The sequence below is a fragment of the Rhinoderma darwinii genome, chromosome 5, assembly GCF_050947455.1.
Source record: "Rhinoderma darwinii isolate aRhiDar2 chromosome 5, aRhiDar2.hap1, whole genome shotgun sequence".
Lineage (NCBI taxonomy): Eukaryota > Metazoa > Chordata > Amphibia > Anura > Rhinodermatidae > Rhinoderma > Rhinoderma darwinii.
The window spans coordinates 252,802,110-252,828,452 of NC_134691.1; the positions used below are offsets into that span (position 1 = coordinate 252,802,110).

General features: G+C 38.9%; 1 protein-coding gene and 1 long non-coding RNA gene across 5 annotated transcripts in view; one reads left to right on the forward strand and one right to left on the reverse strand.

Annotated features, from left to right (window-relative positions):
* Positions 1–26,343, reverse strand: part of GLI3 (GLI family zinc finger 3) — a 220,718-nt gene that overhangs the window by 119,760 nt on the left and 74,615 nt on the right. For 2 of the 4 annotated variants that reach the window (XM_075827040.1, XM_075827039.1), the window contains exons 3-4: positions 20,465–20,707; positions 249–329 (exon numbers count right to left, since the gene is read on the reverse strand). In XM_075827040.1, coding sequence (XP_075683155.1) covers positions 249–329; positions 20,465–20,707 — 324 coding nt within the window. The remainder of the gene's footprint in view (positions 1–248; positions 330–20,464; positions 20,708–26,343) is intronic. The other 2 variants (XM_075827044.1, XM_075827041.1) reach the window with 1 other exon arrangement.
* On the forward strand, positions 7,521–14,370 carry LOC142651850 (uncharacterized). The gene is made up of 2 exons (XR_012847721.1): positions 7,521–10,876; positions 10,958–14,370. It is a non-coding gene; the product is annotated as an uncharacterized LOC142651850 (long non-coding RNA).

Genomic DNA, 26,343 nt, shown 5'->3' on the forward strand with positions numbered 1-26,343 from the left:
GGTTACTACTATAAACATCCTTTTGGGCAACTCGTGGGCAGCACATGTTGGCTCATTTTCATTTTTGCGAGGGTACTGAACCACTACTGCAAATATTTAGTAGAGTTGTCATGGGGTTTAAGTTATGTTTATTCAGAAATCCAGACGGACCCGAGCTCATCCCCGAGCTACTCTCAGCAAGGGAGCACATCCCCCCTGCCATGTTTTTATTCCACACATATGTTATGGATGTTTGAAGTAATAGTTACCATCCGTCTGTAATGAAAGTCTTTCAGTTCTGCCTGATAAGTGGAACTCCCCGAGAGAACACGACATTCCACAGGCACACTCTTAAAAAAAAAACATAATAAAAAATAAAAAAAGTCATCACCACGGCAGAATTTTTCACAATGAGAAGTATACACAAGTCTTTCAAAAATCATTTTGTTCTCTGTGCTTCAGGAAGCTGACCCTTTTTCTTTGGAACATAAAACATTCATAAATCATAACTGCTAACCTTAAAGAATACATTACTCTAGGGCACATTTTTTTTGTACTACACAATTTGAGCGCTATGAGAATACATGTATGCATTCAAACACCAAAGCTGGACCGAGGGGGTGAAGGTCTAAATACTAAGTTGCAGAGATAAGATATAATGCTGCAACAAATATATATATATATATATATATATATATATATATATATACATATATATATATATATATATATATATATTTATATTATAATTCGGGAGATTTATCAAAATTAGTGCACAAAAGTGGAGAAGTTCCCTAAAAAAAACAATCACAATTTCTTTTTTTAAAGGACGTCTGGAATTTGATTGGTTCCTACAAAAATTTAATTCCCTTTTTCTTTTCAGTAGCTGTTCTAAATCTCCAGTTTTTTCAGATATAAGACAGTGGGCCTCAGTAATTAACCCCTTAAGGACCGGGCCTGAAAAGACCTTAACCAGTTCAGGACCGGGCTATTTTGAGCCTTCAGGACCAGACACGTTTAGCCCTTTTTAGCACGTGTTAGTTAAATGGCTATAACTTTTTTATTTGTTGGGATAACGACGTGATTTTTGCGACGTTTTTTCCATAGACAATGCAGGTTTCTTTTTTTATCGTTTTTATACACATCCTTTTTGCTATTTTAAAATTTTTATTCATAAAGTTTGAAAATAATAGTAAAAAAAATAAGCTTTTTTACATTTCAGCTATTTTTTTTTGGTAATAACAAAGTTTTACCCTATATTAGGGTAATTGGGTCAGCGCTAGCGTTACAACAATGATTGGCGGGAGGGGAACGTTTTTTTGGGATGGGTATTTTATGTGTATTTATTTTTAATGTTTTTTGCACTTTACTTTGCTTTTATTTTTTTATTACTATGGTCTGTCCCTCAAAGGTCAAAAAAGACCTTTGGGGAACTTTATATATTTTTTTTCTTTTTTTTACACCATCTTTTCCACTGTAACTGGAGCTGCACAGCAGCTCCAGTTACAGGGGAAATCAGCCCTCTCATAGTGACGATTGTCACTAATAGGGCTGTGCTGGATCTAGTAAGACCCAGCAGCAGTCTGTCAATAACGGCACCTGGCGATCATGTGACCAGTCACATGAACACCGGGAGCAATAGAGACAGTGGCACTATGTACAAGTGATCAGAGAAGACAGAAGCAGTGAAAGCTGCTTCTATCCTCTCCTCAGGGTCCCCGGCAGTCACTGACAGCCGGAGACCCAACATTCAGCTGCCGCGATCGGGCAACAAGTTAAAACCCGAGCCGTAAAAAGTCTATGGCTCGGGTTTTAAGGACCCTGACCGCTGGCCGTAAAAACACAGCCAGCGGTCGGGAACCAGTTAATGGCCAGCTAAATTTTTCTGGTTTTACCTCTCTGCCTCTCAGCAGCCATATTTTTATTTTTTCATTGACGTGGCTGTATGAGGCCTTGTTTTATGCGAGGGCAATAGTATTTTTTTTCCACGCAGTTTGGGGCTAGAAAATTTTTTTTTTACGCCGTGAATATAAGAAAAAGCGATTATTGCCATTGTTTTTCTTGTTTCTTTTTTATCCCGTTCACGTTTGACGCTAAATAACCTGTTACATTTATTTATCAGGTTATTACGGTCGTGTAGATACCTAATATGTGTAGTTTTTTTGTTTTTATGTAATGTGTTGGCAATAAAATATATTTTATGCAAAATAGTACCTTTTTTTGGGACTTTTTTATTTATTTATTTTTTTTGTTACTTTTTTTTTAGTCCCATTCAGGGATAACTTTATTTATAACTTTATTTTTTACTTATGTATTAGCATACTAATATATGCTCCTGTATGCTAAAACATTACACTGTGTCACTATGACACAGGCTGCTGTTAGGGCAGCACATAGTGTGACCCAACAGCAGGCAAATGGAGCAGACAGCTCTGGGGTCCTTTGTAGGTCCCCAGGGCTGACTGCAGAGGGATCCCCCAGTGTTTAATCGCATCACCGAAATCCCGGTGATGCGATCAAAGAGGGGGATTCCCTTTGATCAAGCCGTGGTCACAGACCGCGGCGATCAAAGGGTTAAACAGCTGGGGTCCGAAAGTTTTCCGACCCCAGCTGTGTTCAGGAGGCTGCTCTGAGATCAGGAGCTATTAGGTACAGCTTCTGCTTAGAGGATGAGTGCTCATCAGCCTCATCTACAGCGACGCCAAAAGACGTCGTTGTAGACTGGGGACCTACACCGCCTGAGCATCAGTACATTGTTGTGTCAGGATAGCTTAATAATAAGAAAATTACAGTATTAGCTTAATACAGTACTATGCAGAGTAGCATAAAATCTTCCATAATTTTCGCACACATGGAAAATGAAATAGTAAACTAAGAACTATATACAAGTGTCCCTATCTTTGTAAAATATACTTGGAGGCTCAGATGAATAAGATATGTCTCTACATGGTAGTGAAGTGACGAATAGCAGTATTCTTTTGTTTCAGATCCACACTGTCTGGTTGAATAATAATAGGGCCGGTCTTAGGGGTGTGCGACCTGTGCGAGTGCACAGGGCGCTGCACCCTCCTAGCATGTAGGGGGCGCCACTGGGCTCTGCCTCTGCTCTGTCCAATGCTCCTAGTTACACATATGGAGGAAACAAGAGCCGAGGAGAAAGATAAGAGGAAGCTCCGCCCACAGCCCTTCCTTCTCCTTCAGCAAGCAGAGATGGTAAGTGTCTATGTGTCTCTATGTTTGTGTGTGTATATGTTTCAATATACGTGTATATATGTTTGTGTATGTATATTTATGCCTCAGTGTGTGTTTATATATGTGTGGGTATAGTTATGAGTGTGTTATCTGTGGTGTTACTTAGGACTGCAGTTAACATCTACTACATTGTCTGTACTCAGAGAGTTATCACTGTGTTATCTGTGATATTATATAGGACTGCAGGTGACATCTACTACATTATCTGCACTGTGTATATATGGGTATGCATGTGAATGTGTCTTTGTGCTTGTATATATGTGCCTTTTATGTATTTGTGTATATTTCTGTCAGTGTATTTATGTGCCTGTGTGTCTGTATATACAGTATGTGTATGTATGTCGATATATTTACCTTTATGTATGTATATATTTCAGAATGTGTGTGTATACATTTGCCTGTTTGTGTAAATATGTCCCTCTATGTATGTACAGTATTTATGTTCCAGTATGTGCGTGTCTATATATGTGGTTAATTTTTAATTTGTGGAGGGCGCCATCCAACCTAAGACGGGCCCTGAATAATTACTCCCAATCTATTGAACATCCTGCTATCCCTGTTATTTTTCAGTAAGGAATGCAAAGGAAGGAATATAACACCCCAAAGCCATTTCTTTTTTTAGAGGAATTTGTCTTTAGAAACCCCCAAATTACATGACCTACACATGTATCCAAGCCGAAATTCAACTTTTCAACATCTAACTGCAGTGCACTCTTTTGGCAAGACAAAATACAAACTCAAATACATTATATACACTGGAAGAGTCAGTAGTAAAATTTCAAGATAGTAAGATCTTAGTCTCAAAAAGCTGAAAATATATATTCACAATTTCTCTGTTCTGTTCTAGATGAACTAATTATAATTGGCGCTAAAATTTAGATAAAATGGACGAAAATACATAAACTAGAGACACCTGCAAAATTTGCATGTATGCTGCCATTGGTCATCTGCATTAACTGTACCCCTAGGATCTGTCCAACTTCAGTTATTTATCATTTTATTGGTGTAGGGGGCAGCACAAGTAACAGACTACCCATTATAATATTTGAACCACTCTAAAACGTATCTCTTAGATAAAATAAAGCAAATTTAGAATCTTACAATATAGACATGGAGACGTCTTTGATTTCAACATAAAACCATGGAGCTATACTGTGCATGTCACCAACACAGACAGAAAGCATGGCATGTACTATATTAGCACTGCCAGGTGCTGTTGCTTTTTGTTTTTTTTAGCAATGACTACAGTGGACACAGAAGCCTGACCCTTTGGGGATACGGAGAAAGATCTCTGCCGACTCTGCAATATGCCAAATGGTATCACTGGCACCTGTGACACATTTAAGAGGTGACATTTAAGGCTGAGGTGGAGGAGGTCAAAGTGGCATTTGTCATCACCCATGTTTTCTTTGCACGTTCAGCTGCAGGGCTCTGAAATTAGATCATTTGCTTGTATAAACCCCCATGGCTCTCTGAAAATACGGTGGAATGTACGTGCCTCAGTCTAGAGTTTTATAGGTTAATGAAAAGCAGTCAAAGTGATCTCACCAGCTTTAAATGAACCCAACTAACACCTACAGTCCTCAGCTTCATCACTTTCCACAGTTTTTTCACACATAAAGGCGAATAGTAAACTTTGAAATATGGCCAATTCTTAAATTCTGCACTTCATTTAGACTCTGTGAAACATTTAACCAACATTCCATAAGCCAAAATTGGAAATTAATATCCTGCATTATATATCAATTCCTAAAAAGGAAAGAAATCTATAACCTCAAGAGTGTGGTTATGCTAAACCCTAGGTAGAATGTTTGGTGGTATGCAAATAGTACTCAATAGTAAGAGTGGCGTGGATTGCTTAACATACTAGAAGAAGATTGTTGCCGGATTATTTGCTTTCTTTGAAATGGGCCTACTGATATTGAGCCTCTAAGACTCTGTTCATATCTACGTTGGAGGCTCCATTAGGGGCCTCCATCACAGATCCAGCAGAGTTTACGGGAAACAATAGCGCAGCATGCTGCGCTATTGTTTCTGATAAAGCCACTGGGTTTTGTCGGCCGCCGGTTGAGTACATGGTGCAACTGAACCGTCACTTCTGGTTTTCCCTTGTTCTGCTCCTCCTCTGATTGCTTACGGGAAGGTGCCTAGGCCGTAAACAATATGGAACATGTCCTATTTCAGGCCGTAATTCCGGCACGGGCAGGCCCATAGAAGTCTATGGGGCTCCCGTAATTACGGGTGGCTACGTGTGTGCACCCGTAATTACGGGAGCGTTACTAGGCGACGTCAGGGGATAGTCGCTGTCCAGGGTGCTGAAAGAGTTAACTGATCGGCAGTAACTCTTTCAGCACCTGGGACAGTGACTACCGCTGGAGTTAATAGTATTAAAAGTTAACTTACCCTGAACTCCCTGCTTCTGCCTCCAGTCCGGTCTCCCGGGATGACGTTTCATCCCATGTGAATGCTGCAGCCAATCACAGGCTGCAGCGGTCACATGGACTGCCGCGTCATTCAGGGAGGTCGGACTGGATGTCAAAAGAGGGACGCATCACCAAGATAACGGCCGGGGTACGTATGAACTTCTTTTACTTTCAATCGCTGCGGAAACTCTGCCCGAAAGGGCTGCCCCTTCTCTCTATCCAGCACTGATAGAGAGAACGGGCTGCCGATTAGTGCAGAGAAAACGGGTCCGTAAATACTGGTGGAATACTGGTGGCAACGGACCCGTATTTACGGGCATGGGTCCTTAAATACTGGTGGAATACGGGTCGAATACGTGTGACAAAGGACCTGTATGTACGCCAGTATTTACAAACGGAAAAAAATACGCTCGTGTGCATGGGGCCTTAGACAACTGCTTTTTAGTTGTCACAGCTTTCCTTTTAGGGTGTTCACACATTGCAGTTTTGGCATTTTTATACTTTTCATGCTTTTAGGTAGTTGCTTGCAAATACTGGGTTCACACATCTCATATTAATTGGGGAATTTCGGTTGCAGACCGCACCAAAAATTTGCAAAGAAAAGTACAGTACAAGGCAAGTGGACAGGATTTAAAAAAAACAAACTCATTTGCATACAGTGTCAAAAATACACATCAGGCATGCAGAGGAGTTTCAAATCTGCAGCGAATTTATGCCATGAATTTGACCCATTGCAATGCAATGGGTGAAATACATGGCTCATCTGATTCATAATCTGCAACAAAATACATACGTGAAATATGTACAAATTTCAGTGTGGATTTTCAGGCTGGCTCAACAGTCTATTTTCTATGCTGTGTGCGAACCTAGCCACACACTACACTAAACTGCACATTGTCAAAACAAACTTGAGGGTTTATTTGGGCTGAAAATTGGTAAGTCTTCTTGGTCTTTACAGACTCATACATGTGGCTCTATTTGTCAATTCCTACTTCCACTCATGCATTAACTATCCAAAAATACAGAATCTAGTTATCTTCTAAAAATGCAGTTAAGGCTATGTTCCCAGCACTTTTTTGCCTGCCTTTGACGTATATTCTGGAAAAAGCTCTCGACGTACAATATACGTTAAACGTAGGCGGTAATGTAGGCCCTAACAGTGGCATCCGTCAAAATAGACTTTAATAGTGTCTGTTAAACGGATATGTCGTGAACTAGGGTCATAGGAGTTTCTTTGCGGGATCCAGCATAATAGAATAGCAATGTCTATAACACTATTCCAACCTTCAAAAAAGGTATACTTAAAAATACCAGCCCGATTTTGGCCTCTATCGGGCTAATGAAGCCCTATGTATAGCTTTAGTGTGTATTTCGCAAGCTTTCCCGATGTACATGGTAAATGTAAGGAAAAAATTTGATGTGAACAGGGCCTAAGCACCAATACTTTTGACGTGTTGCAGAGAGCACCTTAATGTAGATATTGAAGTATAACACTCTTTCTATAGATTTATTACTAAGTCCAATCAAATTTAGGAAGCCAAAACGTCTTTTTACATGGGACAACTTTTCAAACAATCATTGGAGGTTTGAAAAGTCATGCAAAGAGCATATGATTGATTTCAATCAGGATGATCCCCACTGCTGAGCGGGGAGAATCATTGCAAGAGAACATGATTGCCTTGAGTAAATGTCGCTACAGCAGCATTTACATTTACCCAGGTTGCCACCAATAATGAAGATTTTTTTACCACGGCACGATCAATGTAGATTGTTAACCGTTGATCTTTTTATCTATACACACTGGTTAAGTACAACTAAGATCGCTTGAAAAAAAAAAAGGGATTTGCAACCTGCTACCCTGTGTGAAGGATGATTTATTTGCTTATATTCTCTGTATGAAATTACATTGTGAATTATCAAGCAGGAGGCCGAATTACTAAGATATGTAATATGTGAAAGTGATTATAATGTTTAAATGATTTAGTTTCGTGCAGCAGCCATCTTGTCTGGAGTTCCCATCTTGGTTTTATTGTAGTGAATAGAAAAGTCATTGTTCCTTTAATACAAGTAATGTTGATTTCGTATGTTTTATCTTTGACCTTGGTTCCCATGCGAAGATGGAGATGGGAGTGAGATGGGGGGATGGCAAGTATGCGTGAGGGAAGGTCTCCCCCCATCTCCACGAGGACATTCTGTCCAAAAGAGAGATAAGAAACCTGTAAACATAATGTGTGAAGAATTATAATGATGTATTTTATTGTATGCTTTTTACTGAATAACAAATATTGTTACATTGTCTCTGATTGGTTTACCTCAAGCCTACACCCCTTCTGAATTTCAGTTTAACAGTTTGAGTTTGGTAATAAATCCTTCAGATGAGAATTTTGAACATTTCAGCGTGTCTGTGTGTTTTCTTCTCGTCTCTCGATATATATCGGTGAAATATCCTAATTAGGATTCTGACTAATGGAGTCTGGCCTTGAGAGTCTGTTGGGACTCGTATAAATTTCAGTCTAATATATTTTGAGCGATGGATTTCCACGACAGTAATGGTGCCGAAACCCGGGAAGATTGCACGTCTGATAAGCTGTCACTGGAGAGGTCTGGCTTTGCATCTGTGAATTACAAAAAAACCGCGGTAGGTAAGGAGCTTATTCTTACACCATTCACACATGTATTGCGTAAGCCTTGGAATCCAGCTGTCAGAACGTCACTTCTATGGACGAGACTCCTTAGTCAGTGGGTTGCAAGATGGATCCAAAAAGGTATGTTGAAGCTTTTTGTGTGATGAAGGATTGCAGGTGTGTACGTGATCTTAAACTGTTGATATGAAAGACATGAGAGAATTTTTGCCAGCAAATACATAGTTAACCAGGAAAAATTGTGAGAAGCCTTTGGAATGCAGTGACGTAGCGCATGGCAGAGAGAAGTCGTAACTCACATGTGAAGTATTTGAAATGCAAAGAGTTGTTTTGGACTGTGAGGAAAAAACAAAACTTCTGCTTGCTGCTTTGTTGTAGCGTTATTTGTTATTTAGTTGTGTAAAATTGTTGAGGATTAATAGTTGTTCTGTTACCCGTTTGTCTGGGATTATAGTTGGGAGGTACTGACTGGTATTGACTGTTTGTAGGTGAGATAGTTGTGAGTAATATCATGTAGTACCACAGGGGCTTCAATGGTTAAGTCCTGATAATGTAGAATCCAGTGCAAGGAGAAGCAATTGTGTCTATATTGAATTTGCACTAAATACCATTACCCAGTGCAACAGGGAAAACTTTGAATACTGTATTAGAAAATCATTTATATTTTCCTAACGCATTGCCAGCCAGTGATATTGTGTGTAAGGGTCCATAAACCAGTTGTATGCATTGCCAGACTGGCATAAGGTGGGAATCAGTACAGACTGATTTCTAGCACATGATAATCCGGCATATACACTTTGATGTAAAATAACATCCAAGTAATTAAGTCTGTAGTAGTATAACATCAGACCGCTGGATTGAATACCGTTGTAATATAACATCCTGTATTCATTGAATGACCCTGACACTTATCCCAGGTGCCACCTGTGTTGTAGTAGTAATTACAGTGAAGAACATTGGTATTGGATCAGACCCATAGCACGTAAAGAAATTATCACCAACATAGATAACAACCCCCTAAACTACAACCCACAGAGTGAACGGCTGAGCGGGGAGGATAATATATATATGTTACCAAATATAATTTGCATGTGAAACCATTGCAAAGTGCTAGAGGAAAGAGTTTGGGATATATGTTACATCATGGGCTCTATGAACTGAAAGACACACCCCGGCAGCAAGTGTTCTGCATAAGTGAAGTGTTACCAACTCCTGCTTGAATCAATGGAGTTTCATGAATGTCGATTGTGTTGAAGAATTTGCTCTTGTAATTGTTGATTGGCAGCATTTTGTCTGTTCTTGATGTTCAATCCAGTGAGGGATCAGAGGATCCTACTGCTAGAATGTCTGGAGGAACGACTTGTGATATCGTATTGGTAAGACAGTCTAGGAGATAGACTGGTCTGAGATATCTGTCGGCAAACGTGGCCTGTTTGCCTGGAGGTGGGGGATTTACCGGAAATCACCCTACTGCTCTCCGACCATGGGGTCAGGAGGAAGTTGGACAAAGATGCTTTGGGGCACTGGTCCCGGCCAACATTAGAATGAGCAAAAGAAGCTGGGGCTTTAATTATAAAGTATGTGAAGGCAAAATAACACACTGAAAAAAATTGTTGAAAAGGCTGGCAGCCGTAAGAAGGATGTTTGCATGTGAGAAAGGACAATTTAAATACAGGTGTAAATTTTCATTGGAAGAGTGAAGAAAACGGAGCAGCCAGGTACATTGCAGTGACTAACGTGGGTCAGAACGGGGGGAGTGTAATGTGTGATTTGATGAAACATCTGTGTGATGTGTGCAATGTAACATGTGTGATGTGATGAGACATCTGTGTGATGTGTGTAATGTAACATGTGTGATGTGATGAGACATCTGTGTGATGTGTGTAATGTAACATGTCTGAAATTTGAAACTAATGGCCACAATAAAAGCAGAACTATATTGTATGTTTCCTATTTTTAACAGCAGTAATGTCTAAAAATGTTAGTGTTTTGTGTATGGGGTTAAAATCAGTTCTACTTTTTTTTTCATTTTTTTTTATGGAACGTGTTTTATTTTCGCGCAGCGCAGTCGTCTGTAACTACACCAAGCGAGAAAAATATTACAGCCGGCTGGATCTGTTTGTAAAAAGATAAAAGCTATACTGCAGATTAATGTGTTATAATGTGATAAGATTTAATGTTGGAATGTTTTGATGTTGATCCAAATGAATTAAACTACAGATATTGTGAGACACGGGGTCTTGAACATGTATGTGCCCCCTCTGTTCCCTATTCTTATGTACAGCTTATTGGTTTGCAGTAATTAATATTACCAGATATATTATTTTCTGTGTTATTGAATAACTAATTACAATTGTTTTGTTTTTGTTTTCACACATGAGGCGCGTGCTATGGGGCTGCCTAAATGTTATTTTTAAAAAATGTGAGATGTTTTACAGGTAAATGGTTGCAGGTCATTTTAAAGATAAAATGTATTTTTGTCAGGAGAAAGTCATCTTTTTTTGTTCCAGGCTGTTGTGTATTACAGGGGGTTAAACTAGTGCTCCCCCGATAGAGTGCCTAATCTCATTATGTTAATATGTAGTTTTGAACCCTGCTACATTACTTTCGCAGAGTCCAAATAGGAGGGAATGGCACCATAATGTTGAAGGGACTGATCAGGTAGTTTTTGTTTTTTGTTCTCCTTTTTACAGGCAATTTTATGACCCCTTCACAGCCAGAGGGAGCTATGCCAAGCACTGCCCTATCCCAGTGGCTGAGAAAGGGTTGAAGATTTCCCAATGGTGAAGGGACTGATCAGGTAGTTTTGTTTTGTGTTTTATTTTGTTTTGAATTAATGAATTTGGTTCTAGGAGATCTACAAAATGTGTATGAGTTTCAAGGAGTAACCCAGATTAAATGTGTATGACAGTAACTTATATTTTGAGGTTTTTCTGTGTAGATGGTTCCAGATCCCCCTCCAGCCAATTTACACAGGAGGCAGAGGTGACGTCACTCACAGATGAGTCTTTACAGATTTAGATGGGGAGAAGGCAAAACAAAAAAAATTGTTTGAATATTGTTTCTTTTATGCCAGATTTCAGTAACATATTTTGTTTGTTTTTGTATTAATCAGGTATTTACAGGACCTGGTGGGTGGGATTTACAAGTGTTCTGGATCATCAGATAAATGTGGAACAATAAAACTCCACCTTTTTGAAATGTTCTATCTATATGTGACATGGGTTTCCAATGTAAATTTGTAATGTAGACATACTTTATCATATACAGCATGTGTAGAACAGGATACGAGGCACAAGGTAAATTACCCAGAAACCACTCTCACCTTCTTGTTCATCTCAAGGAGCGGAGTTGGAGGTGCTCGCTGAGGCTGTAACCTGGCAGAAGGTAAGACGGCCGACATCTACACTGACTCTAGGTACGCTTTTGGCATCGCCCACAATTATGGGCCCATTGGTAGTAGGAACTTTATTGGATCATTGGGTAAGCCAATTGAGAGAGCAAGAGAAAACAGAACTGACAACAAGGGTATGTGCGGCCAGGTATCAGTAAATTGGCTTGTCCCTGGATACAATAATGCCACCACTAGGTTTGTAGCAGCCGGCATGATGTGCACATGGCATGACATAGGTAAAACAGCAAAGGTACCTGTGAAAAGTGCAGCCCGGCCAGATTAACAGTCCCAGCGACTGCAGAACATACAACTACCCGAGGTAGAAGTGTATGACGCGGTGCTCGTGTGTGTAGACCTGTTCTCAGGGAGGCCTGAAGCCCGGCCTGTATTTTCCCCACTGCAGACGTTGTGTGTAAGTGACAGGGGAATAGTGTTATCCCAAGTATTGACCTGATGTTTGTACAATACGATATCAGCAGTTCTCCAGATGTTATTCCAAAGTTAGTTTGTTTAATAATTGTATTTAAGAAGTGTTGTGGGAATATTAAATACTGAAGTTAAGTTTTATGTAAAGTTCTGGATCAGCCTTAGCATTGGACTATTAGAGTCATGCGTCAGATAAAAGGTACAGAAGTGGAATATTCCCATTTGAAAACATTTTTAGTTATTTGTTTTTTGTCGTTGTTATTGTGAAAGGAAAATTCTGTGCAGTGTTTGTGTGTGTGTGTGTGTATATATATATATATATATATATATATATATATATATAAAGAAGAAAAATGAGTTTGCATGTATCATTTCTAGTTATTGCTCAATGTGAACGTTTGATGTAAAGATGTTATTTGTTAATGTTTTTCTTCAAATTAATTATTTGATTAAGATCAATTAATGTTTATACAATGAAAAAGCTTGTTCTCCATAGGACGAGTCCAACTGGGAGCGGAAGGCGTGAGAACCAGATTCTAACAGAATGTGGACGGATAAGGGAACGTGAACCGGTAAGACCCAAGGCACTCTTGATGGCTTTTGCATTGATGGTGTATGACCTCACATATGCCCCAAGACTGCAAGGATCGATTTGGTGAGATCTAATTGGTATGTCCCAGGCTTTACAGCTGTTGCTGCTAAATTCTGTTAGAGCTGTTTGATTTGCCTACAGAACAGTCCTGGCAGACCGGTGCCAACCTTATCATACCCGCCTCCCACAAAGAGAACAGACCTTGAGAGGCCTCCCCATGCAATACAAATTAGAGTAAGAAAAATTGGTTTGTGACATTTGTCAGATAAACATGTGGAATCTGTGTATATTTTGGTGAGCTGGAAATGTTCCAGGCAATCAGCTCAGATCAACGTACAAATCCTGCTGGAAAGCGTGACACCATATGAAATGTACCCAATAATTACACATCTTCTAGGTGCCCTGTCCATTGGAACAGAGAAGTTTTTCTTATATAAAAGGTGTTTGTTTGTTTGATTTAGTTTAAGGGCCTGACATTGTTATTGTATGTACTTAGAACAACTTTTATAGTACGTAGATGTTATCACCAGATTAGTAACAATTGACAAGGGTTGGGGTTCCCCAGAAAGTGCCAGTAAACATGAACTAAAAGATTTTTAATACGATGAACTCCATTACTGAGGTGCGGCAGGCGCAGCCGGAGCCAGTACAACGCGTTTGTCATGAACTGACGGCAGTGTCACAATTCCAAGCAGCCGCCCAGACAAGTAAGAAGACAGATGAGCGGAGGGTTTGTGGGGTCACAATAACACCCCACTAATCCGCCTACGTGGGATCTCACACCAGGCTCACAGCATGAGGTGTTGTGTATAGCCCGGTGACGTAAACTAAAAGAGACGGTGTCTGACAGATGAAAAGGACCAAATCAAGTCGTGATGACATCAGCAAAATTCCAAGTAAAGACCAAAGACCTGAGTGAATCCGTCAGCAGTATCAAGTGTTCTAATCAGAAGACAGGAGAAGAAGAGGACGATGATGTACATGACTTGTCGATACACTGGTGGGACCCCATACCCTAACCGGACATTGGTGATGGCATCATATTAGTTGTGGCCCTATTGATATATTGTTTGACTTTCATAATCATAATATATAATTTCTGTAATTTAATATGAGAAAAAGGGAGGTTTGTGAAGGATGATTTATTTGCTTATATTCTCTGTATGAAATTACATTGTGAATTATCAAGCAGGAGGCCGAATTACTAAGATATGTAATATGTGAAAGTGATTATAATGTTTAAATGATTTAGTTTCGTGCAGCAGCCATCTTGTCTGGAGTTCCCATCTTGGTTTTATTGTAGTGAATAGAAAAGTCATTGTTCCTTTAATACAAGTAATGTTGATTTCGTATGTTTTATCTTTGACCTTGGTTCCCATGCGAAGATGGAGATGGGAGTGAGATGGGGGGATGGCAAGTATGCGTGAGGGAAGGTCTCCCCCCATCTCCACGAGGACATTCTGTCCAAAAGAGAGATAAGAAACCTGTAAACATAATGTGTGAAGAATTATAATGATGTATTTTATTGTATGCTTTTTACTGAATAACAAATATTGTTACATTGTCTCTGATTGGTTTACCTCAAGCCTACACCCCTTCTGAATTTCAGTTTAACAGTTTGAGTTTGGTAATAAATCCTTCAGATGAGAATTTTGAACATTTCAGCGTGTCTGTGTGTTTTCTTCTCGTCTCTCGATATATATCGGTGAAATATCCTAATTAGGATTCTGACTAATGGAGTCTGGCCTTGAGAGTCTGTTGGGACTCGTATAAATTTCAGTCTAATATATTTTGAGCGATGGATTTCCACGACACCTGACATCAGGTTGAGAAAAAAAACAGTACGAATGTAGGATCTCTTCTTTTAATCATTATTGGCACAACCAAATAACTGACTGGACTGTAATAATATTGAATGGTTTTTACCAAATTATAAATCCTTAAATGCATGTTATAATACGCACAATTGTTTTATTTATTTTATAACTCTTAATTATAGTCAATTTCTACAAAATGTTATACCGTATAAATCCATACATGCATAAATAAATAAATTAAACGGTCCCTAATTCACACCAGGATTTCAACATCTTAAAAAAATTACATCATCCGGATTCTTCAGAAAACATTAAAGATGCTTATTGCTCATAAATAACTTTTAGGAAGGGTTCCTAAGCAAAAAACACATGTGTTGTCTCATTATTGTAACCCGCTGAAAAATAAAGACTTTCTGGTGAAAATTATTAAACTTGTGAAGCACTTTGATCTGTTCCCCAATGAGTGAGCATTTCTTGTTTTATGCTGCTTACCAACTAATGAAGGGATAACGCTAGCTTTTATCCTTGCCACTTCTCTTCCAGCAAAACCTGTGCACTAATCAGCTGTCCCCGCTAATCACTCATCTGGTCAATGACCTTTTAACATAAACCTTAAACTCTGGTGAATACTATGGAAGCTGGGGGAATAGACTGGGGCCCATTTCATAGGTCGCCAAGTGTCATCTGGAACTGGAGACCAAAAGGTTAAACAGCAAAGTCATATCCTGCCTTGGTGATAAATCTGTAATAGAAAGGCGTAAGCTCTGACACCTCGAGAGGCACTTTATTACCAAAGAACTGTTTGTTTTTAATCTGATTCGTAGCAAACTTTCGTTTCCCACATTAGTGTGAAATGTAAGAAAACTATATTGTGTGTTTTAGTTATTTTTATTGTTTTCTGTGGATCATTTCTCGAATGTTAACAACCCTAGCAATATGCCTAAAACGTAATTGTGGTTCCAAGCACTTGAAGATACAAAAGCTAATAAAACATTATAGTAAGTAAATAATATACTTGACACAACAGATCACTTCTGCTTTGGCCATGAGTATCTACAAAAAGTTTACCCGTAAACCAGTCACTGTAACGTCACACATATCTATGTTAGTGGGCCTGCAGACAAGTCTAGATACATGGACATTTACAAATGTTTTCTTTTTTAATTTAGACATCCATTTTCTTATGAATATTGAGTTGTTAATCTGCAATAACATGGGTTTAGGAATGGACACTCTCCACTTCCCTCTTAAGACTAATTGAAACATACGGTAATTGTTGTTACATTTGAAGGAAGCCCCATACAGCAAATCTTTCCTCTTCATGGCATCAGGCCATCGAGTATGGGCAGAATCAAGCCTCGTATGTCCAAAGTTACATTGAAACACTTATTACTTAGCAAGGGACATCTTTGCTATGCCCAGACTCTTCCCATGAGAGCAAAACAATTTTTAATCAGATCCAACTTGTTTCTCCCAAACTCATGTACTTCTGAATAAGCTTAGATATATTTTCCCAAAATTAGGTGCATAAAGCAGACAATTCTACACAGGGCCTATAAATTACCAGTATTAAAGGGGTTGTCAGAAGTGGACAAGACTTGTCTATATGCTCCCTTAGGGCAAATAGATGTCATAGATTGGGTTTCCTACATTATTAACCGCTTCCCGACCGCCCACTGTATATTCACGTCGGCGCTTGCTGGGCTCTGTGCAGTGCCGACATGAATTCACGTGGGTGTTAAAAGCACGATCCGGGTGTCTCAGAGTAGCGCTGACACCCAGATCGCGCTGTTATCACCTGCCTCTGGTCCCGGAGATATGATCGGGACCTGATTAGTTCAGGTCCCGGTCATGTGATCGCAGGGAAAGTGTGTTGTAGCAACGAACTGGAAAGTTTGTTACTACAACAAACTGGAAAGTTTGTTGCTACAACAAACTTTCCCGGGGACCGATTGCGGGTGCTGCAGTCGGTTATAAGGCAAAACCGGAGGCCATACAACGGCCCCCGGGTCTGCCATGCACAGCAGCCTATGAGAACCAGCCGGAGGCCGATCCTCATAAGCTTCCCGTCAGTGTGACTCTCAGCGTCACACTGACAGTTTATAATACGTTACACTACCTAGGTAGTGTAATGTATTATAGCAGCGATCAGTGCTGCCAGGCTTCAAGTAAAACAAGTAAAAAGTAAAAAATAAAGTAATAAAAATGTTTTATAAAAGTGTAAAAACAAGTTATAAAAGTTACAAAAACAAAAAATGCTTTTTTTCCTATAAGTCTTTTATTATAGGAAAAAAATGAAAATGTTAAAAAAGTACACATATTTGATATCACTGCGTTCATAACGACCCAAACTATAAAACTATAATATTATTTTTCCCGCACCGTGAACACCGCAAAAAAAATAATTAAAAAACTATGTCAGAATCACTATTTTTTGGTCATCAACCCTCCCAAAATAAAGAATAAAAAGTGATCAAAAAGTCGCATGTACCCCAAAATAGTACCAATAAAAACTACAACCCATCCCGCAAAAAAGAAGCCCTTACACCGCTTTTTTGACTGAAAAATAAAAAAATGATGGCTCTCAGAATATGGTGACACAGAAAATTTATAATTTTATCGAAAAGTGATTTTATTGCGCAATCGCCACAAAACATAAAAACCTATATACATGTGGTATCGCCGTAATCGTACCGACCCGCAGAATAAAGTAAAATGTAATTTATAGCGCACGGGGAACACTTGCTTGCAAAAAAAATCTAATAAAAAGTGATTAAAAAAAATCACATGTACCCTAAAATGGTACCAATGAAAACTACAGATTGTCCCGCAACAAATACGTCCTCGCACGGCTCCGGTGGAGAAAAAAAAAAAAAGTTCTGGCTCTCAGAATATGGCAATGCAAAATGTGCAGAGTGTTCCAAAAGCGGATAAGATCGGGCGCCATTTATCAGTGCGACACCGGCCACATATCTGCAAATTATTATTTATTTACCCCATTATTATACCCTCTTATTATGCCCTGATGTACTCTGTCCAGTTTACACATACACCCACATTATAAATTGAAATACCAGCAAAACCCCAAACAGAACAGTTACCAAGCAAAATCTGCGCTCCAAAAGCCAAATGGTGTTCCCTCCCTTCTGAGCCCCACATCGTGCCCAAACACCAGCTTACGTCCACATATATGATATTTTATATCCGGGAGAACCCGCTCAACATTGTATGAGGTATTTGTCTTCAGTGGCACAAACTGGGCACAATATATTGTGCATTAAAATGGCATATCAGTGGAAAATGTTAATTTTCACTTTGCACCATCCGCTGCGCATTAACGCCTTCGCGCAACACGACTTAATAGCATGTTGTGGTGCGAGGGGTTATATATGGGCGAGGGGTTATAAATGGAGCGGGCTCACGCGCTGCGCCCGCTCCATATTCTGCAGGTGTCCGCTGTGTATTACAGCTGACACCCGGGACTAACGGACAGGAACAGCGATCGTGCTGTTACAGGAGCCTGTAAAATGACATTATACTGCAATACATTAGTATTGCAGTGTATTGTACCAGCGACCTAATGATCGCTCGTTCCAGACCCCTAAATGTACTTTTGGGAAGTTTCCACTGTTTTGGTACCTCAGGGGCTTTGCAAATGCGATATGACACCCGAAAACCATTCCAGCTAAATTTGAGCTCCAAAAGTCCTGCCGTGGGTCCAAACAGCAGTTTATTACCACATATGGTGTAATCAGGACAAATTGCTTTACAAATTTTGGGGTGATTTTTCTCCTTTATTCATTGTAAAAATTAAACATTTCTATGTTTTTTCAGAAAAAAGTAGATTTTCATTTCCACGGCCTAATTCCACTAAATTCAGCAAAAAAAACTGTGGGGTCAAAATGCTAACTATACCCCTAGAAAAATTCCTTGAGGGGTGTAGTCTTCAAAATGGGGTCAGTTTTGGGGGGATTCCACTGTTTTGCTCACTCCAGGGCGTTGCAAACGCGACATGGCACTGAAAACCAATCCAGCAAAATCTGTGCTCCAAAATCCAAATGGCGCTCCCTCCCTTCTGAGCTCTGCCGTGGGTCCAAACAGCAGTTTAGTACCACATATGGGGTATTGGCGTAATCGGGAGAAGTAGCTTTACAAGTTTTGGAGTACTTTTTAATCTTTATTCCTTGCAAATATAATTTTTTTTAATATTTTTTCAGAAAAAAAGTAGATTTTCACTTTCACAGACAAACTCCAATAAATATAGCAAAAGACCTGTGGGGTCAAGATGCTAACTATACCCCTAGATAAATTCCTTGAGGTGTGTAGTTTCCAAAACCGTCTCACTTTTGGGGGATTTCCACTGTTTTGGCACCACAAGACCTCTTCAAACCTGACATGGTGCCTAAAATATATTCTAAAAAAAGGAGGCCCCAAAATCCACTAGGTTCTCCTTTGATTCTGAGGCAGGTGTTTCAGTCCATTATCACACTAGGGCCAGGTGTGGGATATTTCTAAAAACTGCAGAATCTGGGCAATAAATATTGAGTTGCATTTCTCGGGTAAAACTTTCTGTGTTACAGAAAAAAATGTATTACAAATGAATTTCAGCAAAAAAAATAAAATTTGTAAATTTCACCTCTACTTTGCCTTAATTCCTGTAAAGCGCCTAAAGGGTTAAGAAACTTTCTGAGTGCTGTTTTGAATACTTTGAGGGGTGCAGTTTTTAATATGGGGTGATTTATGCAGTCTATCTAGTACATAAGGCCCTCAAAGCCACTTCAGAACTGAACTGGTCCCTGTAAAAATAGCCTTTTGAAATTTTCTTGAAAATGTGAGAAATTGCTGCTAAAGTTCTAAGCCGTGTAACGTCCTAGAAAAATAAAATAATGTTCAAAAAACAATGCAAATATAAAGTAGACATATGGAATATGTGAAATAGTAACTATTTTGTGTGGTATTACTTACTATCTGTTTTACAAGCAGATACATTTAAAATGAGAAAAATCATAATTTTTGCAAATTTTCTCTAAATTTTGGTGTTTTTCACAAATAAGCAATGAATTTATTGACCAAATTTTTCCACTAACATAAAGTACAATATGTCACGAGAAAACAATCTCAGAATCGCTTCGATAGGCAAAAGCATTCCAGAGTTATTAACACATAAATTGACACATGTCAGATTTGAGAAAATGGGGCTGGTCATGAAGGCCAAAATTAGCTCGGTCTTGAAAGGGTTAACCATAGTTGAGAGAAATTTTAAAGAGTCGCTCCAGGGTGTGGACAAGTATTACATGGTGGCGGTGGGGCGACTCAATTCTGCAAGTCCAATACTGTATATTTGCCTTATTCTGCTACAAAGAAAAATTAGTCTATAAGATGTCCCTCCAGAACTATATATGTAAGTTATCCATAGAGCAGTCTCCTTTTCAAATCTATGGAAAGATCAAACAGGCAGGCAATGTATACAAAGTGTCTTTATTCATTACAATAGACAGGAAAATATTTTAAGGAATGTGGATTTTCAGCTGGCAAGATGCAATAAATAAGGCTCTGTGACTAATGGACTGGTCTGTAAAGTAGAAATTTATGTGATGCAGTCATGTGATTTTGCGAGGGTCTGGTTTGAGTTCAATTTTACAAGTGACCCTTTATAAGATGAAGTTCCCTTGTGCTTATGAGATCATCTAGAAACTTTTCCAACCAGCTTAAAAAAAAATCGCACAGATAGCAATGATGTAAAAATTTTACAAATCATTAAAATAATTACTTATACATTAACCTTTAACATGAATCTATTCAGACACATGTAGGTGATGATTCTGCTTTATTGATCACCCATAACTAGGCTTTCGAGCATGCAGGTAAGACTGAGTTCTGTACAAGGAAGACCTACAGTAAACATCAGAAATTAGGCAAAATGAAATCTTAGCACTTACGATAGTGTGGATCTATGTAACCATTTCGTGGGTCCATTGCAAAAACGGTGCCCCGGTACGGAACAGAAGGTTCATGCAAGTGTGTAATAGATCCATGAATCTCTTTCTTTATTAAAGAGATTCTCTCCTCACTAGATGTAGAAGGCTCCTCACTGATTTTACCAAGGCTGTGTCCTCCTTGTGGCTGCATGGCAATTGCGTTCCTTCTTTCCCTGTGAAATGTCTGTCCAGGACTTTCATCCTCTGGAAAACAAAAGCAAAATATGAATAATTTTGAAAAAATTTGTGGAAATGATTAAAATAAACTACAAATATTTCATTTAGACTAAGAATTCTGCTTTTTACTTTAGAATTCCAAGGTTGCCAAGATTCTTTATGTTGACTAATTTAATTCTCTTGGTATACTTCACTCATATGTAAATTTCAGCATGCTGTAGTTTCAGTCACTGTTTACTTATGGCAATATGCAGATTTCTAACTATTTTACCCTTTTCCATATTTCATTTGATAACAAACCCAAATCAAACCAGAATAAAGGGTACATCCATTTGTGCTGTTGCGGAATTTGTCTGCTCAATAAGGCTTTAACTTTACTTTCTACAAGGGGTAGTGCTCACAGAGTTATTTGGCGCGGATTCCGACGGGGGAAACCGCGTCGGAATCAGCACCAAGGAACGCAACAAATTGACCCTCCATTGATTTCAATGGGAGACAGAGGCTTTTCTTTCCCGAGCAACTTTTGGCCTTCTTTTTTCTAGCGGTTTCTGCCTCTGATATGGTAATTTGAAGCTTTTTTTTTGCGGTGTTTTTTGCCCATTGTTTTTTGCATTGGATTCAACGACCATGGGCAAAAAAAGCAAAAAGAAAACAAAAAAAACGCTGGCAATTCAGAATCTGCCTCAAAACAGTTTTTTCTGCCTGTAAAAAAAAACGCTGTGTAAACTCCCCCTAATGTTGTACATGTGGCATATGATGTACAGTAATGCAATGACATGTGTGACAGACGTCCTTGCATAAGGGATTAATAATTATCCAAACATCATATTAGTCATCTATTAAAAAAAAACAAAAACAAAGAATCAGAATTGCCATTGATCAATATTAATCACAATAATGATTTGGGGGGGGGGGGTTCTAATGCATTGGAAAAACTGACTAAAACAAAATCAAAATAACAATAAAAATAGGTTAAAACCTGTATAAACTTTGAGAAAATTCTGCAAGTGATGGACACTGTCATTTCTAAACCTGCTCTTAATTGCCAGATGCACCAAGCTCGCTCTGTAAAAATTCACGCTTGTGTTGTTACAAACGCTAACAACTGCAAATACGTGACCTGCCATTTTATTAATTGCTGTAGTGTGATAAATTAAAGCGTTTGCCTAATGCTAACAAACAGAATGATCTCTTCTCTTTTGGACAGAAGAGATTTTTTTAAAGTAAATCAATGGTACGTAGCTCATGTACAATGCTCTGCACTATTAAGGGTTCTGTCAGGGAATCCAAGTTTTACTTAAAATTAAAACATATCAAACCAATGAACTTTATTTATTTTATTTTTTTTGTGCCACTGCTGTATGCAACAGATATACGTCCGTGAAGGCCAAGTCTCTTAATTGAAAAAGTACGGGTAAGGCCTCATGCACACTTCCGTGTGCCGTTGAACAGCCGCTAATGACGGTTCCGTGAATCATGGACCGCACAACAATGGCTTCCGTGTGCAGTCCGTTGTTTCATGGACCAAATCAATGCAAAGGCCGAGACTGTTCCGTCAAAAACGGGCAGGAGTAGAACCTGCCCTATTTTTGACAGAATGGCCGCACAGTTTTGTTAAAACAACGGAAGTGTGCATGGTCCCATTGAAATGAATGTGTCAGGGTGCTATCAGTTAAAACAACGGGTAACACCCTGACGAAAAAAACTGAAGTGGGCATAAGGCCTAATTCAGATATATGTATGCCACATGATTACAACATCTGACATGGCTCATCAGCGTCTCATAACTGATCGCTGTAAAAATAAAAAATTATCTGTGATGAGCAGCGAAAACACAAGTTGCATTAAAACTACAAACATAATTTAAGGATTTGTCTCGTCAAGTCAACCCCTTTTTCCAATAAGGCGGGCCTAGCAATCTACTGATCCCTCTGGATCCAACTGTTAAAATCCCTGTATGAATAGCTTGTTATGTGGGGAGAAATTGGGGTTGGCCAATTGGGGTTGTCAGCAGCAGTAGTATTACATGCCAGCTATTCAAATGAATCGCCAACCAAATAATACATGGGCCAGCTGGGTCCACTAGAGTGAGAGCTGTTCTTCATCAGTGGCTCTCCACATTAGCTAATAGAGTACGGTCCCAAGCATAAGGACCCCTCTCTATGACGTCCATATATTTTAAAAGGCCATATTGAAACGGCTTGTCTTATTCCTATGTGAACCAGGACTAGATAAATCCCAGGGGCAAGGTGACCAGTTTGCCTACAAATTTGTTACTTAGGCCTCATGCACACAGCCGTGCCTGTAATCACGGGCCGCGATTCCGAGCACGGCTGGCCGCCGACAGCCGAGCGCCGCATTTTCGGGCCGTGCTCCCATACAAAGTATGGCAGGACGGCCCGCAAAAAATGAAAAGTAGGACCTGCTCCATAATTCACGGCACGGTTCTACGGTACGGAAACCCTTCTGTAGCAATACGGAAAGGTGTCCACGGCCAATGGAACCGGGCGGGTCCATAATTGCGGACCGAATAGCGATCTGCAATTACGGAGTTTTTTTTACAGTCGTGTGCATGGGGCCTAAATTGTGCTGCAATTTATTGATATCTAAAAAAATAAAAAAAACATTGCTGTTGGCAATTGGTTAATGGAGTGGTTTTAATGTTTCGGAAAAACTATAGAATATTGTCCATCCATAGCGTAAACCCAAATAAATATATATATATATATATATATATATATATATATCCTAGACAGTCACAAAGTATGGAAGAAAACAAATGCTGGCCTTGAGCAAAGCAAAATCATTGTTTTTTGTTAGCCCCTTAGTTACTAATGAGGCACCATAAGGTATTATGAACTAGACCGACATCGCACATTCAGATAATTTGTAATCTAATCCAGTACACGACAAATATAATCCAGCTGTTGCCTTATCAAGAAAATCATAGAATGGATCAGCATTTTCAGAGCGGATACCCGGAAGCAACAAGAGAGGGCATGCTGGGTCAGCAGCATTGGTTTATCATGATAGAGTATACCTGTTGCAAATAAAACGGAATAAAAGCTATGAAAGACAAACAACAAACTACCACTATATCATTCTCTAGTGTTCAAGGCAAACAAACTATGTCTTACAAAACCCATACTACAAAACTAAATAAACTGCTGAAAATACAACAGTCTGGAGCAACATGTGAAATATATCCCAGAGTATATAGAGCACATATATAGCATCTGAAAGGATAAATCTGTACTTTGGTGCTCAGCGTTATGTAAATAGTTTATACCTCTGGCAGAAAAAGAACAGAGAATTCCCAGGAGATGTCACGGCAAACAATAAGTATTAACAGCTGTGACATCAGAATGCGAGGGAAAGGATAAATCACGCTAAACTTTTACACGTAGGTACTGACTTATTTCTCCTTTCAGTTCTATAAAAGAGTCTAGATGTATACATATCAGATACAAGAGCAGTGAGTAAAAACAGACAGCCCGTTTTCAATCTTGAGAAAGTCTCATCATTGACTTGTACAGTTTTACTGGCCTTAACAAGAAAGGATCTTCCAGCAAAACTCTTTCCACTTATCTTTTACTCTTTAGTGGCCAGACCTCAGTATCATACATAAACATAGTTTCTATGCCGTGTCATACACATAAGTATTATATAAAAGCCCCTTTATAGAAAATTGAAAGTATGGGAAGCTTATTTTACTATGTTATGCCTGTGTGGAGATAACTTTATTAAAGTTGTGGGACCAAAGTCTGTAGCTCCTCCTTTATGTCCCCACGACAACACTTCCTTTTGTGTGCACCGGAAGTTTAGTGTTCTCAAGAGAACATTGGCCCACATATACTAATTCTGTCTGAGGGTGTAGTCACACATGTTGTATTTGCCTTCTATTTCCGTGGTGTAAAAATACGCTGCAGAAAACGTTGGACTATAAGCCTATGGAAAAACTATTTCATAACACAAGTAATTGAGAAATCTGTCTGTGTTGCAGAATATTTTTCCTATCGGACATTGTACAGTTTTCTGCAGCGTATTTTTATGCTGCGGAGATACAAGGCATATACGCCACATGTGACTGCACCCTATTAGTTGGACAACATAAAGTTAGACCAGGTTGTCAAAAAAGGCGCAAAATCTGGCAAATCTTGCATTACCTGTTAGACACCTTACTCTTCTTCTGATTTGGCTTATTTAGCGCCAGATGTTTGTGACTTTTTGGCCACGTCTCCTTTCCAGTAAGTCACGCTTTTATTCGAGACACTTAAGAAGTGTCTAGTGAGGAGCAAACATCAATACTGGGCCAAAATGTGCCAAATTGCATCAAAATTTGTATATTTTTTTTGACACATTCCAGACCCCGACACAGTAGTAAATCTGTATCATTATGTTTGCGATTCAAACCACCCTCCATACTAATGGCCTAACTCCTATTATTCAAGCTAGTTAGCACGTGGACATGGGTAGGGGTTGTAATTTGGAAGCAGTCAATGTTTCTATGACAATGCTATACTGGGCCGGAAGTGTTGTTATAGGAACACTTGGAAAAACGAGCTACAAGCTTTGTTAACAAAGGTTTCCCACATTTTCTAATGTACAGTGAAGGGGTTTCTATATAATGGTTGTGCTTTATATATCATCTAGCCTGAACAAAAAATGTCTTTCAAGGCTGTTTTTGTTCAAAAGCATGATTCAGTAAACTGTGATTAATTCACGTTGAAAGCATTGATTGAAAGATGTAATTGAGTAGTGTTCTGTTTTATCATAACATCCCTTAATTGGGGGTGAAATCATGGAAATGAAATCCAGGTTTCTTCGGAAATTAACAGCTGAACTTGGACTCATTTTAGCAATTATGTTGATGTATTTGGCTGCTCTAAACTCCTCTTAAATTAGACTTACAATGCTAACACATGTTTTCAAATAGTGAAATCATTTTATTATTCAAAAAATGGCAAGATTTAACAAACCCTTGTAACGTTTAAGAAATGGGTATATCGTGAAAAATGTATCCTATGCGAGCAGATGAAGATGTTCACTTTTAATGGGGAGGGATGTGAACACAAGCTTTTTTCTATGGGGTTTTGAACTTTATATCTATGCACACTTGACAATACTTTGCCACTGCATTAGTGGACATGACGCCAGTCAATACACCAATCATATCATCTAAATTCATGGATAATTACCATTTCCAATAGCTGTTTTTATTAAACGTGATATCCCAGACGTGATCCAGAACCCTCTATTTTATTTGACTTTTTTTTTCTAAACATCAGTCTAGGATCTGGTTCATGTTACAACTTCATCATGCATGTGGAAAACTATAGGATCCTACCTTGGTTTTACAAATGTCTGATTTACAAAGCAGCATTTAGGCTGGTTTTACACTGCATTTTTGTTGCGTTTTTTGTTTTGTTTTGGTAGATTAACTCCCATGTTTCTCCATCAGTGTTTATCAACCAAAACAAAAAAAACGCATGTTAAAAACGCAACAAAAACACAGTGTTACCCCTGCCTTATAGTTCACCAGGTCGTTATAAGAAACAATCAACAAGCTAGTTGTCAGACACTCACCTTACTAATAACTATACAATTTTAGATATGCAGAGGACCTTTCCCATAATGCAAATCACTAGAGCAATCTCTGTGAT